Genomic DNA, 16,170 nt, shown 5'->3' with positions numbered 1-16,170 from the left:
TAAATACATAAATGGGAATCTCATTAAAATGAGTAAATGGATGCAAAAGCAACAAACAAAGAAGTATATGGCCAAATAAAGAGCAATATATACTTTATCTGTTGATTAATTAAGGAGAATTGTGTAAAGGTGGATCAATACAATTAAAGATTCTAAAGACTTATGAAACATGTTTATTGAACTACATTAAGGCACCACCAAGTCAAGAAGAGCAAGATAGAATCTCTTAAGAAATCAATTTAGTCGAATGAAAGATGGAAATAATAAATGGCTGATTGATATCAATGGGTTGATATCATAGGAGAAAATCATGACGTGATTCAAAATACACTGAAAGGTTTTTCCTAAAACTTTAATGTGGACTTTAATGACGGATGCATATCGAGTATCAAGGGATCTAAGAACATGAGAGGTTGAAGACTTATTTTGCAATATTAAGCATCAAGAGAACTTGAATTTAAATGTAAAGGAGACTTAAACAACAATTGTATGTATAACCAAAGAAGAAGAAGAAGAAGCAACAGCAGCAGCAGCAGCATCATGATTATCATCCTCCTCTTTTTTTTTTAATGAACAATAAATAATATAAATGAGGCAAAATGTACAATGTTGTCCAAGGATAATTTCTCATGTACTTGTATCTTCTTGAAAACCAATTTTACATCAAAACTCACATCCTCTAGTTCTTTGCCTGCCATACATAATGAATCATGGACGACGTGACAAGATGTTGGGCCTCACCAAGCTACTGGTCCCCCAATAGTGAAGTCTAAAGACCCTCAGCATCTTCCGATATGTGGACATCTTCTACCTCATATGCATCCTGTAAGAAAATAATTACAACAGAATCTTTTTGGCGATATAAATATGCTCTATCTTTATAGCGAGATGCAGAAAACTTTATGTTGTAAATAAACCATACTTGAATTCAAAGACATCGTCTCTATGCTATCCCTAATATCTGAAGTCAGAAATCGAAGTGTGATCTTCCACAAGAGTTAGAACTTCGGCGTCGTATATCCTCACCAAATGAGGAAGCAAGGAATAATGAATCAAAAATCATCCTAACCTGCAGGGATCACACCCTATATATAACGTGATACCCTCTATCAGTTATCAACCCATTAGTGATAATGAATGGCGGATTTAAGGTAAATAGGTTTACACATATAATATCCATATCCAAAATAGTGGGTTATAAATTCACAGTAAGCCACTAACGGGTTATTAGATACATATATGAAATATCCAATAATCTTCCACTTGGGTTACATATGAAAATAACATAACATAATATATTCATTAGTTATATGTAACAATGCCAATCTTTATGGGTAAGCATACCCCTTAAATAATCTGATCCATTAATTCCATCAACAAGGTCTAAAAGAGTCATAGCTACTAGAACTGTAATAAGTCTCACAGTAATCACAATACTAACTTCATTGATGACATAGATCTGATGTGGACATGTAGCATGAGAATTGCATAAAAGTGATCTGCACATGAACATTCTCAACTGATCCTCGTAATGACCAAAAGTGTTTAGGTCATGTTTACAAATACCTTAAGCTAAACTACAATTGTAAACCATGACCTATTCTTTATGACTTAAACTAGAGTCCATATCATATTTACTACACCAAAAGCTAAACTGCATTAGTAAATTATGATATCTTTATTTTAGAGTGATAATTCCATTACTGTTGCAACAAACAAGAAACTGTATGTGAAAAATGAACATATATATGTAGTGTTGATTGTTAGTACCGATGGAATCAAAATATCTTCACAATGGTATGATATTGTCCACTTTGGGCCTAAACCCTCATAGCTTTGTTCTTGGGCTCTCCCCAAAAGGCCTCATACCAATGGAGATACTTTCCATCCTTTTAACCCCATGATCTTTTCCATGTACTTTAGATGTGATGTGTTTGCACCCTTACAACCCAGCAATCTCCCCCTCAAACAAAGGACCACAGACCCCCCCCCTCAACGTCATTTTTGATGTCTGAATCCTCGACCCATTATGCTCTTCGTCCCTCGGTCACCCGACCTACTAGGACTTTCCACCTAGCTGCAGCTAGGACTTTTTGCCCTCGGTCCACCCGACCTACTAAGACTTCCCACCTAGTCGCAACTAGGACTTTTTACTCCTCGGTCCACCCGACCTACTAGGACTTCTCACCTGGTGTCTGGTCCTCTTGATTCAGACACGGGAGCACCCACTTCCTTTGTTTAAGGTTCAAACCACAGGGTTAGATCTGGATCATGACTCATTCGGCGGTTAGTCCGGTGAAGAGCGGTCTCGCTCTGATACCACTTGTTAGTACCGATGGAATCAAAATATCTCCACAATGGTATGATATTGTCCACTTTGGGCCTAAGCCCTCATGACTTTGTTCTTGGGCTCTCCCCAAAAGGCCTCATACCAATGGAGATACTTTCCATCCTTTTAACCCCATGATCTTTTCCATGTACTTTAGATGTGGGACTATGTTTGCACCCTTGCAACCCAGCATTCATTACATAGAGCAACAAAATGATAAACATAAATACAGACTCACACTAAATAGGTACTTCACCCAAGACAAGCACCCCCATATGTGCAACATGCACATGAAACACCTTGGATTGCAAGCCCTTGGTGAGTGGATCTGCAATCATAAAGTTTGTACTAATGTGCTCTATCCAGACCGACCACTTTGAACTCTTTCTTTGATCGTCAGAAATTTAGTGTCAATATCATTAGACTTTGATGAGTTGCGGTTATTCTTTGAATATAGTTCTGTGACTTTATTCTTACAGTTGATCTTCAATGGTCTATCAACATCGTCGATGATCTATAATGCTGTGATGAAGTTTCGTAACTATATCTCCTAGTCTGAAGCTTCGTAGTAGGCTATAAATTATGCTTTCATAGTAGAAGTGGTTATTAGCGTCTGTTTGACACTTTTTCATGATATAGCCCGTCCCACCAACATGAAGAAATAAACCGAGGTGGACCTCCTATTATCTAAGCATCCAGCAAAATCTACATATGAATATTCAATGACCTCCAGATGATTCAATCTCGACATGCTAGGCATATAGTCCTTCAGTTCTCTGCAAATACCTCATAACTCTCTTGAAGCCTTTCCAATGTCTTGGTCCAGAGTTACTCAAATATTTGCCTAACATCCCAACTATGTATGCAATATCCGGGCACATATAAACTTGTGCATACATTAGACTTCCCATGCATCTCCTTAATCTCAAGTTCAAACCGTGAATATTACTACAAGCTAAACCTTTCACCTTTAGACACAGGGTGTCACTAGGTGCACAATTTTACATGTCGTACCGATTAAGTATTTTTTTATAATATAGGCTTTCTACAAAAGTCTAAGAATGCTCGTTAGACGATCACGATGAATCTATATGCCTAATATAAAAGATGTTTCACTAAGATCCTTCATTTCAAAGTTACTAGATAGAAATGACTGAGTTTCATGTAGTATGCCCTTATTATTGTTTGCCAACAAAATATCGTCCACATATAGAACAAGGATAATGAACTTGCTCCCATTGAACTTGATATATATACACTGGTCAATGAGGTTTTCTCTAAAACTAAATGAGGTAATCACTTGATCAAACTTTCAGAACCATTGATGTGACACCTGCTTCAGACTATAAATGGACTTCTTTAACTTATATATTAGGTGCTTTGAATCCTTTGATTTAAAGTTCTCCAGTTGTATGTATATAGTCTCATCAATTTATCCATTGAGAAATATGGTCTTTACGTCCATTTGATGCAATTCTAAATCATAATAAGCCACAAGTGTCATGATTATAAAGGAGTCTTTCATCAAAATAGGTGAGAAAGTCTTATTATAATCAATGCCCTCTTTCTAAGTGAATCCCTTGACAACCAAGCAAGCCTTATACTTTTCAACATTGTCATGTGAATCCCATTTGGTTTTAAATATTCATTTACAACCAATTGATTTCATGGCTTTAGGCAATTTAACAAGTTCCCAAACATCATTGTCTGTCATAGACTTCATCTCTTCCTTCATGGCTTCGATCCACCTAGTGGGATTAAAACATTATTTGACTTCTTGAAAAGAGATAGGACCACTTTCCAATCTAATATCAAAATCATGCTCTTGGAGATAAGCATACTCACTAGAAGTTGTTGGTCTCCTTTCCCTATTGATTCTCCTTAAGGCACTTGTATTGGAGGAGGTTGGGATATCTGCTCAACAATCGGAGGTCAATCCTGAACTGGAATGGAAGGACGTCCAATTGAATTGGAGGAGGAATGAAAATATCATAGCTTACTACCCTACCTAGATGTGCAATATCAAAAGCATAGGGAATGGTTACTCTATCACTATCTGTTACATCAGTAGTAACCTTAACAGGATCGCTAATACTTTCCTCTTTAAAAGATATTTGTTCGCCTTGATGTACTCCCACTGCCCTTATTGAATTTCTGATTACTTGTTTCAAAGAAGCACCTTGTCGAAGGCCATAAAACTTAAATCCCCTTGATCTCTCAGAGTATCTAATAAAATAGCAGCTGATAGTCCTTAAGTTTGATTTTCTTTCAACAAGCCTATAAGACCTAGCCTCAATTGGATAATCCCAGATATGTAGATGCCTAATACTAAGCTTCTTGCCCATCCATAACTCAAAAGGGGTCTTTGTCACTACTTTACTAGGTACTATATTTAGTAAATCAATAGCAGTCCTTAATGCCTCGCCACACAAAGACTCTGGTAAGGAAGAAAATGCAACCATATTTCTTATGATGTCTTTAAGGGTACGATTACGTCGCTCAACTACACCATTTTGACTAGGAGTCCCTGGCATGGTGTATTAAGGAGTGATACTATATTTGGCTAGGTATTTTCGTAAAAGGCCCAGCATGTTGCTCACCTGATCCATCATATTTGTCGTAGTACTCACCACTGTTAAAATCGATGGAATCAAAATATCTCCACAATGGTATGATATTGTCCACTTTGGGCCTAAGCCCTCATGGCTTTGTTCTTGGGCTCTCCCCAAAAGGCCTCATACCAATGGAGATACTTTCCATCCTTTTAACCCCATGATCTTTTCCATGTACTTTAGATGTGGGACTATGTTTGCACCCTTGCAACCCAACAATCCCCCCCTCAAACAAAGGACCACAGGCCCCCCAATGTCATTTTGATGTCTGAATCCTCGATCCACCAGGACTTTTTGCCCCTCGGTCCACCCGACCTACTAGGACTTCCCACCTAGCCGCAGCTAGGACCACAGTCAGATCTAACAGTCTTAATCTTCTTACCTAGTTGATTATCAACTTCGGTTTGGAAGAGTTTGAATACGTCTAGAGCTTGCGACTTCTCATGAATAAGGTACAAATAACCATATCATGAGTAGTTGTCTATGAAACTAATAAAGTATGTTTGACCATTCCAAGAAATATTAGGAAATAGTCCATATATATATCTATATGTAATAGTTTCAATACCTCACTACATCTATTTGCACCTTTGTTCCTTTTGTTAGTTGTTTTCCTTTTGATGCACTCTATACAGACCTCAAGGTCTGTCATATCAAGGGAATTAAGAATTCCTTATAACATCAACCTCTTTGCATGTCAGAATATATGTCCTAAATGTCTATGCCACAATATGGATGAACTCTTGTTAGACACATTTCAATTTGTTCCTATACTATGTATTATTCCATTCTCAATATTAGTAGAAGATATGGTATTTAATCTATATAGCTTATCAATTAAGGAACCACTGGCAAGCAATATTGAATTTAAAAAATACTAAATTTTTTATTTTCAAATGTACAAGAATAACTTGATTTGTCCAAACAGGAAATAAAAATTAAATTTTGTCAAAAAGACAGTATAATAAATGTATCTTCTAAATTTAAATAGACATTATTTCCTAAAGAATGTTGAAAAACACCTATTGCTTCTTTTGGCCTTCTTGTCATTTTCTATATAGATGTATCTTTTACAATTAAACAATATTTCGCTCTTGAGACAATCCTACATAGTAACACTAATGTGAGTAGTAACACTCATATCTATCCATCAAGTGTGATGGGGAATTATAGCTAAATTGATTTCAAAACTAACAAAGTTGGGAAATATACCTTTCTTTATACACTCAAGTGACATATTTGGGATAATCCTTCTTCACATGACCTTTCTTCTTGTAAAAGTAACAGGTTAGTTATTTATCCTATTTCACTTGCACTTTATGGTCTGAAGCCCCAAAATCTACCATTTGTTTACCCTTATTTGTTGTCCTTTCCTTTTCTTATTCTTACTCTGAGAAGTTGTTACCATACTGAGCACTTTCAAATGTCTCTAGCTTTAGAGTCTCCTCCTCTTGCACACATTGAGCAATAAACTCATTTAATGCCCATTTTTCTTTTTGAGTGTTGTAATTGATCTTAAAAGGAGTGAACTGCGCAGGGAGAGATATCAAAATGAAGTGCACTAACATACCTTTGTACATCTCCAGTTTTAGTGCCTTCAATCTTATTACTATATTAGACATTTCCATAATGTACTCTTTAATGCTTCCCTTGCCTTTATACCACATTGAGACGAACTTTGACAAAATCATAGACGTCTCAACCTTTTCATTTGAGATGAATCGGTTTGTTATATCATTCAAGAAGGTGTTGACATTAATATCCTCAGAGATTGAGCCCTTTATTGATTTTGGAATTGACAGTCTCATGATGCTTAAACCTATGTGATTTGATCGCTCTCGCTTATCAAAATCAACCCTCTCTGTAGTGCTAGTACTGGACAAAGGTGTCGGGCGATCATGCTTGAGTGCATAGTCTAAGTCCATGCAACACAAGACGACCTTAATGTGCTCTTTCCATTGGGCAAAATTTTATGCTTGTGAACACAAGGATGTTGCTAATGTTGGAAGATTTGAGTTTACTGAATTGAAAATAGAGAAAAAAAAAAAAAACAAACTCACATCAAAACAGAGCACATGCTAAAGTATGCAAAATAGCATGTTAATGGGTTTTCTTTTATTGAGATATCTGACACAACATTACAGTTTATCTTTGGATTAATTTATAATTTGTTAATTGATACTCAAAGATTATAGTGCATGATGATCCTTAGTCGGCCATACAATGTCTTTCTTTGGGCCGACATATTGTGTACATAACATACAACTGTATACAAGCTATATTAAGTAATCATTATGCTCACACTACTTTAGTCAACCACACAACATGTCTTCCTTTGGGCTAACATATTGTATGCATGATAGATATAAAAATATGTGTCTTTACATGCGAGCTACTTTAAATATATATCTGGCATAAAATAATTTTTCTTTGGGCTAATTATTTTAGCATGGATATACATCTATTTACATAAAATGCACTTAATTGTTCTAATGGTTCTCACTTTGATGATATCATTAGTTCAATCAAGCAACACCGTACATAAATAGATTCCTAAAATGATATTGTGCTCGTTAACAGGAACAATAGTCGACTGTTACAAATGCAACCGTTGATTGAAATGAATGTAGAGTCATTATTCTTTGATTTTGTGCAAAATAGTCGATTGCCCTTTATATTAGTCCACTGAACTAAATCAAATCAGACTCGAAACTTACAGTTTTCTGGGTCACTAGTTGATTATGCCTAAATGGCAGTCGACTAGGCAACAACAATGACTATTGTAGTCGACTGAAATCCCAAAGTGACAGTCGATTGAGCCAAAGCATCAGTTGATTGTGAAACCCCAACATGGTAGTCGACTGGGCCTATGCATCAATCGACTATAATTAGGGTTTTGACACTGTTTGTGGGTGAAAACTATTGAAATTGCCTCATAACCGTGTGATAATAGCTGAAACTACCGCATAACTATGCCATAACCACCGAAACCACTACATAACTGTGCGATAATTTTTGAAAAACCGCCGCATAACCAAACGATAACTTTTGAAACCACCACATAACCACATGATAACTTCCTAAACCGTTGCATAACCCTACAATAACTTCCGAAACCACCACATAACCGCACGATAACTTTCGGAACCACCGCATAACCATACGATAACTTTCAAAACCACCGCATAACCACACAATAACTTTCAAAACCACACAATAACTTCTGAAATTACCACATAATCATGTGATAACTTCCGAAACTGCTGCATAACCATGTGATAACTTCCAAAAAGAACAAAACAAAGGTTTTTGAAGAATTCAACAAATAATGTGTGGTTCTACGATATCAAATCTAAATCTAATACAAAATGAATGTCTTTTTTTGAATTCGATGACAAAACTAAATTAAAATCAACGAAAACCCATTTTCTCTCATGCCAATTGTAAGAAAATAATTACAATAGGATCTTTTCATCAATATAAACATGCTCTATCTTTACAACAAGATGCAGAAAATCTTATATTGTAAATAAACTATATCTGAATTTATAGACATCATCTCTGCACTATCTCCAAAATCTGAAGTTAGAAATCGAAGTGTGATCTTCCGCAGGGGTTAGAAATATAGCCTGATACCCTCTATCGGTTATCAAATCCATTAGTGATAACGAATGACAAGTTTAAGGTATATAATATCTACATCCAAAATAGTAGGTTATAAATTCACGATAAACCCACTAACGGGTTATCAGATGCATATATAAAATATCCAACACAACCACCATCTGATCCTCCTCCATAGTTGACTGGCTAACATCTGAAGAGCATATGCTCTTGTATGTCTTCTCCTCCAAGCCACAGAAATTGCACCTCCTGCCCTCAAGGTAGTCCAATCGATCCCATGTAGGTAGCCTCCTATGTGCCAATATCCATAGGGTAAAAGCATGGCTCGGCTGCAGGTAGTGCCTCTATACTATCTTTGCCCATGGCTTTTCTAAATCAGTGATAAACCTTGAACCTTCCGTGTTTCTATCTGAGTAAACCATACTACCAACCACTGCCCTGCAACCTCTGGAACCAACTAAAGTTAGGATGTTGTCTCTAATCTATAGTCTTTTTTTTTATCAGTGGAGAATTTGTGTGCTTGAACTGTCACTCCCACATGAAGATGGAACCACACAAGATTCCATCACGGTGAGGAAAAGATGAAGGGAAATAAAAGAATGAGCAAGGAAGGTATAAAGAGCATGATCAATAGCACAAGAAAATAAAAGAAGTGTCGCATCATGTTAGAGAAAAAAAAAGACACCTTAAAAATGAATGCTCAAAATTGAAAAAAAAAGAAGTGAAGAAGAAAAGAAAGACATTCATGATTACTTGGGAATTATATTATAGAATCATTCTATGAAAAATTAAAGTCACTATAAGACCTTCCCTTACTAAGCATTGCTATTACACATAAACAAGAAAGTCTAAGCGAAGGGGGAGCCTCTAGTAACAATGAAAGTAACTTGGAGACAAATGATCCTACTAACCATGATTGCTAGATTTAATATGTGTTTTATGTAATAAACTAGTAAAGTCTAAGGATAAGACCAAGGGTGATAGACATTGTCTCTGCGCTATCCCTAAAATCTAAAGTCGGAAATTGAAGCGTGATCTTCCGCAAAGGTTAGAAATATAGCCTGATACCCTCTATCGGTTATCAACCCATTAGTGATAACGAATGACGAGTTTACGGTAAACGAGTCTACACATATAATATCTACATCCAAAATAGTGGGCTATAAATTCATGGTAAACCCACTAATGGGTTATCAGATACATATATAAAATATCCAACACAACCATCATCTGATCCTCCTCCATAGCTGACTGGCTAACATTTGAAGAACACATGCTCTTGTGACTTCTCCTCCAAGCCACAGAAATTGAACCTCTTGCCCTCAAGGTAGTCCAATCGATCCCATGTTGGTAGCCTCCTATGTGCCAATATCCCCATCATGGTGAGGAAAAGATGAAGGGAAATAAAAGAATGAGCAAGGAAGGTATAAAGAGAATAATGATCAATAGCACAAGTGTCGCATCATGTTAGAGAAAAAAAAAGGCACCTTAAAAGTGAATGCTCAAAATTGAAAAAAAAAACAAAGAAGTGAAGAAGAAAACAAAGGCATTCATGATTGCTTGGGAATTATATTATAGAATCATTCTATGAAAAATTAAAGTCACTATAAGACCTTTCCCTTCCTAAGCATTGATATTGCACATAAATGCCCCCGGGGCATAGGTGAGTTGGTTACGACGCAGCAGACTTGCAGAAGAGGGCAAGGGTTCGAATCCTGGCGAAGCCAGGCAATACCCTCCTGTGTCGTAACCAATTGCACTTTCTCGATTTACCTCCTCACAGATGGTCGTGGGACCGACCGTGTGGGGCCGCTAAGGTGGCGGATCCACCTTTTTGCAGAAGAAGATATTGCACATAAACAAGCTAAGAAAGTCTAAGCGAAGGGGGAGCCTCTAGTAACAATGAAAGTAATTAACTTGGAGACAAATGATCCTACTAACCATGAATTGCTAGATTTAATATGTGTTTTATATAATAAACTAGTAAAGTCTAAGGATAAGACCAAGGATGATAGAAAAGAATTGAACATGATTAAGGCTAAGGTAGATTCCTTTCTTACAACTTGTGAACATGATTTTGGCCAATCTAGAGTTGAACAACTTTAATAGAAATAAACATTTGAAATCTCAACTTGATGAAATGAAGATAACTCTAGAAAAATTTGCCAAAAGCTCCAAATATCGTTACATGTTTTTAGGAAGTTAAAGGGTTACAAGGCTCTTCACATGTATGATATTAATTGCTTGAGGAAGATGTATGATGTGCTATTCATGTATACGGATAATAATACAACACAGTAATATAATTTAAAAAGCACAGGTATAGCTTGTTAAACGAAGAAAAGAAAAGTTGTTGGATGTCCTCTCCATGCATGTGTTCGTTCTATGGCCTACTCCACACGCCATATTGGCTTAAACCAACTGAAGGAGGACTGATAAGAGATCATCAACAAGAGCACCAACACCAAGGCCAACACCTTCATGGGCGAGGTTCCTGCCCCCTGTGCCGCCGGCGACTCCACCTGCTCGCGTCGCCTTAGCGGGAATACGAACATTTGGCTGAGGAAGAAGGGAGCGACGACGACGAGCGCGACAGGGAGAAGGAAGGTGAAGAACCTCAGACCGATCTCGGTGCGGATCATTTGGGTCTTGTAGTCATGGTACCACGACATGCACAGGAAGAGGACGACGATGGCAAAGACGAGGATGAGATGGAGAGGAGGGAGGGAGAGGGAGCACAGCGTCTGCTCTTGCCATCCTCGCTTCCATTGAGGTCCTCGCCTTTCATTGAAGAACCAGGCCATGGCAATTAGCGAGCGTGTGGTGTGTTGTTGGCTAGCTAGCTCTTGAAGTTTAGCTATACGCATTAATTAGAACATATATCTTTAAAGATCGAAGATAGAGGATAAAGCTAAGCAACGAGGGGAATCGATTCTAGTACTGAAGCTTTTGCAGTGGAAGTGGGTGGAGGTGGAATTTTATCTTTTGATGTTCCTTGTCGAGAAGGAATTGGTTTGTTAAAACTTGAAGGATGCATGAGTGGATGGTGCATGTATGTGTTCATGGACTGACAGCTAGCTAGCTGGCAAATTATATGGACATGAAAAAGAAAGAAAGAAGCTTGAGAGTTAAGTTCTTAATATAATTAGATTAATGCACCAAAGCTTAATTATCAAGCATGTTCCATTCTAAAGAGGGCTGTCATAGGTTGGTATAACCTGGTCAGAAAAGTCAAGATCTGATTTGATTGACGATGATACGTCAGACACAATGCCCTACTCCATGGCTGACTAACTCGGTTTAGGGTCCGATTCCTCTCAGGACTCTACTCCGATCCGCCCGAAGCCGGACTCCTCTCCTGTGTCGTCTGAGAATCTCCAAAACTATGCGAAGATGCTGTGCATGTTCCTCCTCGGAACGCGAGTAGATCAAGATGTCATCAATGAAGACGATAACAAACTGATCTAAATACTCCAGAAAAATGCGGTTCATCAGATCCATAAACACCGCTGGAGCATTGGTAAGCCCAAATGGCATTACCAAAAACTCGTAATGACCGTATCTGGTACGAAATGCCGTCTTCTGAATATCCGAATCTCTGACTCTCATCTGATGATATCCAGAGCGCAGATCAATCTTAGAATACACTGATGTGCCTCTAAGCTGATCAAATAAATCCTCAATCCGTGGTAAAGGGTACTTGTTTCTGACGGTCACTGCATTCAGCTGTCTGTAATCTATGCATAACCTCAGAGTACCATCTTTCTTTCTGACAAACAGCACTGGAGCACCCCACGGTGAAACACTCGGTCTGATGAAACCCCGATCCAGTAACTCTTGGAGCTGGACCTTTAGCTCGTCCAACTCTCTCGGTGCCATACGATACGGAGCTTTCGATACCGGTGCTGTCCCCGGAATCAGCTCAATAGTAAAATCCACTTGCCTTCTGGGAGGCAAGCCTGGTAGCTCATCTGGAAATACATCTGGATACTCTCGGACTACTGGGACGTCTGAGAGCTGAGAGCTACTGCTGCTGTCACTACTGATCATAGATAAAAGAAAACCCTGACAGCCATGTGACAGAAGCTTCTGCGCTTGCATCGCAGAAATCGTAGATATACCGTCGCCTCTGATGCCAGTGAAATCCCACGAGGGTTGGTTAGGAGGTCGGAAAGTAACCACCCTCGCCTGACAATCAACTGTGGCATGATAAACTGTCAACCAATCCATGCCAAGTATGATATCAAACTCAATCATATCGAGTACTAACAAATCCACTGTCAATATCATGTCACCAAAATCTAACGGACATCCTCTAACCTCCTGTGTGACCTCTAATCTATCCCCAGAAGGTAAGGATACAGTCAACTGCTGCTGTCTAAGTGTAGGTAGTCTACCAATCTCCCTCATAAATGTACGAGATATAAAGGAATGGGAACTACCAGTATCTACTAACATATCAGCCGTAAATGCATATAATAAAATCGTACCGCGGAAAACCGATCCGTCGGCTCGCTGGGCCTCCTCTCTGGTAACCGCATGAATCCGTCCAGTCTCTGGCAGTGGTGGGGGTGGTGGCGCTGCCAAAGGCTGCTGCGGCTGAGTCTGAGTCGGATACTGAGCCTGATAAGAAGGCGGTGCCGCATACTGAACCGGAGGCTGATAAGAAGTCTGAGCCTGATACATCACCGATGGCTGAGGCTGTGTCTGATACTGCACCGGTGGCTGCGGCTGTGTCTGACTGCACCGGTGGCTGAGGTGGGTACTGCACATACGCCTGATACTGCGGTCCCGAAATGGAAGTCTGGGATACTGTATAATCTGTGGACTCCTGTCCGCGAATACCATACGCAGCAACTGCAGGTGGAGCAGTCCGCTGCTGACGATGCGTAGAGTGAGCCTTCTGGCTCCCTCTCGGTGCTCCTGTATGACTAGCCTGTCCTCCCTGTGTGGAAGTAACTGGAGCACCACGCTGAGCCCTCAACGAACAATCTCGGCTCACATGTCCTGGCAGTTTGCAAGTATAGCAAACTGACTGCTCCAGAGAGCAAGCTGATATCACATGATCCTTGGACCCACAACGAGTACAATAACTGTCACCTCCCTGCGGTCTCTGGTCCTGACGAGAGGATCCCGAACGTCCCGTCGATGACTGTCCTGATCTCTGAGCCTTGCCCGAAGGCCCAGAACCACCCTGCCTCGACTCTCTACGACCACGCTGCTGCTGGCCCCCAGTCTGAGGCTGCTGAGTCGGTGCGGAATCCTGTACTGACTTCTTTTGTTTCTTCCTATCCCCAAAGGCTCTCTGCTGAGCAGACTCAATCATCAGAGCTCTATCCAATACCTCTCGATAAGAAGAAATACCCAACCCGGCCAGTCTCACCTGTAAGTGTCCATCCAATCCCTGAATAAACTGTAACATACGCGATCTGTCCTCTGCAACCAACTCAGGACAGCATCTGGCTAACCGGTTAAATTCTGCATTGTATTCCATCACTGAGCGACCTCTCTGTCTGAGGCTCTGGAACTCCTGACGAAGAGTCATCTGGTATGATAAGGGAAAATACTGACTATCAAACATCTCTCTGAATCTCGCCCAAGTAATATGCTGCTCCCCCAGCATAATACGCTGAGTGTCCCACCAGATCTCCGCCTCATCTCGCAAATGATAGGCGGCTAACTCCACCTTCTCCCACTCAGTACACGCTGTATAGTAAAAGGTACGCTCCACTGTCTCAATCCATGACTGCGCGACTCTGGGATCCGTCCCTCCATGAAATAAGGTGAATCTGCTCTTCAGCGCAGCTGCTAGCGCTGGAATCCGAGCCCGAGCTGCCACAAGATCCGTCGGACAAGTCGAGTCCACCACCGGAACTGGAGGAATCGCAGTGGTAGGTACTACAGGTGGCGCACTCGGAAACCCTGGAGTCGGTACTGCTGCGTAACCCGGAGTAGCCGTCGCAGGTGTAGGAACTGCCTGAAAAGCCACGTGCACTGCTGGAGTAGGTGCTACCGGAGTAGGGTATCACTGGAGGTACCGTAGTGGCTGCAGGAGGTATATCAGCGCCCACTGATGGATCTGAAGAAGACGAAGCCGCATGTGAGGGTTGTCCCTCCGGTGGATCAGCCGTCACAGCATCGTGTCCCCTCTTACGAGGTCGTCCACGTGGTCCTCGCCCACGTCCGCGCGAAGTAGTACGTCCTTCGCGAGGCATATCTGTTAAAAATATTACCCCACATATTACAATCCGTATCAAATTCCGAAACCAAAAATTTTTACCTATTGCTGTCTGGAGATGTTCTGCCACTGCTTAGTCCCATGATCTGATCACAATATGACTCCGAAAAATTTTGTAAACTCCGAAACGCAAAACCACAAATCCAACACGCCGAAAGAACGTAAAACTAAGCTCTGATACCAACTAAATTGGTATCAGATAGACTCAACAATGCAACGACAAATCCGAAATGATAACTCCGAAAGGACCAACCTGCTCTGATACCAACTAAATTGTTACGCCCCGGGAGACGGCTTTCCGAGAAATTTCGGCAGCATCTCCCCTGTAACAATTGACTTTCCCTGAATACATACACATATATAAGGCCCACACGGCCAATCCATAACAGGCTATGGATTTATACAAGTAAAATAGAAATAAATGTGACCCACACGGCCACTCAACACATCCTACTATAGTATCACAACCACGCATGTATATCAAATCCGTCCAGAATCCGATAAACAACTCGAAATGGAAATCAAAAATATCGAATCAGCGGAAAACCAAGTACTCGAAGGAAAAACACATCCAAGAAGTCTAACAAGTCCAAATACACGTATGCTGTAAAGTAAATAAACCAAAACACCATGGTTCGGGACTAGCAGTGCAGCTCTCCAGACGGCATCAACCTGAAACAGATACAGGTAAACGGGGTGAGTTCCAAAAGAAACTCAGCGGGTATCTAGCAGATATGTGTATAAAAGCTATCAACAGTAATAACATGCTGTACAGTCTACTGGAAGGTAAATAAGGTAGAAAACTGAATAACAGTAGATCTGTACATACCAGAGTCCGATAAACAATAGTAAGGTGAAAGGGAATCCCCAAACCAACACATAGGTATCCTGTGCATGCATGTCATCCAAGTGCATCAAACAAGTGCAGCAATCACAAACAAATGCAATAGTGCAGTATGCACATGGTGCAATGCATGTCCTGGTCACCCCTGACGCCAGTCGGATCAGTCACCCCTCTAGTGGTGAGGTCGCGTGGGAGCCAAAACCCGTCTGAGTACTCATCCACAGTGGTGAAGTCGTCGAGTGGGTAGGGCTGTGACCTCTGTGCACTCTGCCGTCACTGCTCCTGCGTGACCGAGTGGACAGGATGTCCTCAAGGTGTACACCTATCCTGGTACCCAAATCATAAGTGGGCGAGCAAGCTCTCATCTCCTGGTCACAATGACAGAGGAGGGATCCCTGTATGCTACCACGCTACGAAACCACTATCCTGGGTGGCCTAGCGGAGCTCCTGTCAGGGCAAGTATGCACCAACCTAAAGGTTCCACTAACCCATGAGTGGAGTGTGTGTGTAAATCATATACGAG

At 40.4% G+C, this 16,170-nt stretch overlaps 2 protein-coding genes across 2 annotated transcripts; both read right to left on the bottom strand.

The window, feature by feature from the left end:
* Positions 1-6,326: 6,326 nt before the first annotated feature.
* On the bottom strand, positions 6,327-6,866 carry LOC141845425 (uncharacterized). The gene has a single exon (XM_074733482.1). The coding sequence runs from the start codon at positions 6,864-6,866 to the stop codon at positions 6,327-6,329; it is 540 nt and encodes a 179-aa protein (XP_074589583.1).
* Positions 6,867-10,809: 3,943 nt separating this feature from the next.
* On the bottom strand, positions 10,810-11,405 carry LOC141845628 (uncharacterized). Its single transcript, XM_074733689.1, has one exon. The coding sequence runs from the start codon at positions 11,367-11,369 to the stop codon at positions 10,956-10,958; it is 414 nt and encodes a 137-aa protein (XP_074589790.1). The 5' UTR covers positions 11,370-11,405; the 3' UTR covers positions 10,810-10,955.
* Positions 11,406-16,170: the final 4,765 nt, after the last annotated feature.

The sequence above is a fragment of the Curcuma longa genome, chromosome 14, assembly GCF_044706935.1.
Source record: "Curcuma longa cultivar G26 ecotype Majalengka, Jawa Barat chromosome 14, ITB_CL_G26_1.1, whole genome shotgun sequence".
Taxonomy (NCBI): Eukaryota; Viridiplantae; Streptophyta; class Magnoliopsida; order Zingiberales; family Zingiberaceae; genus Curcuma; species Curcuma longa.
The sequence above is the reverse complement of the archived record's forward strand: the minus strand, read 5'-3'. Positions and strand labels throughout refer to the sequence as shown.

What these genes read in the sequence shown, in the direction of transcription:
- LOC141845425 (XM_074733482.1), bottom strand. Translation starts at nt 6,866, where the DNA reads ATGGACTTAGACTATGCACTCAAGCATGATCGCCCGACACCTTTGTCC.
- LOC141845628 (XM_074733689.1), bottom strand. Translation starts at nt 11,369, where the DNA reads ATGGCCTGGTTCTTCAATGAAAGGCGAGGACCTCAATGGAAGCGAGGA.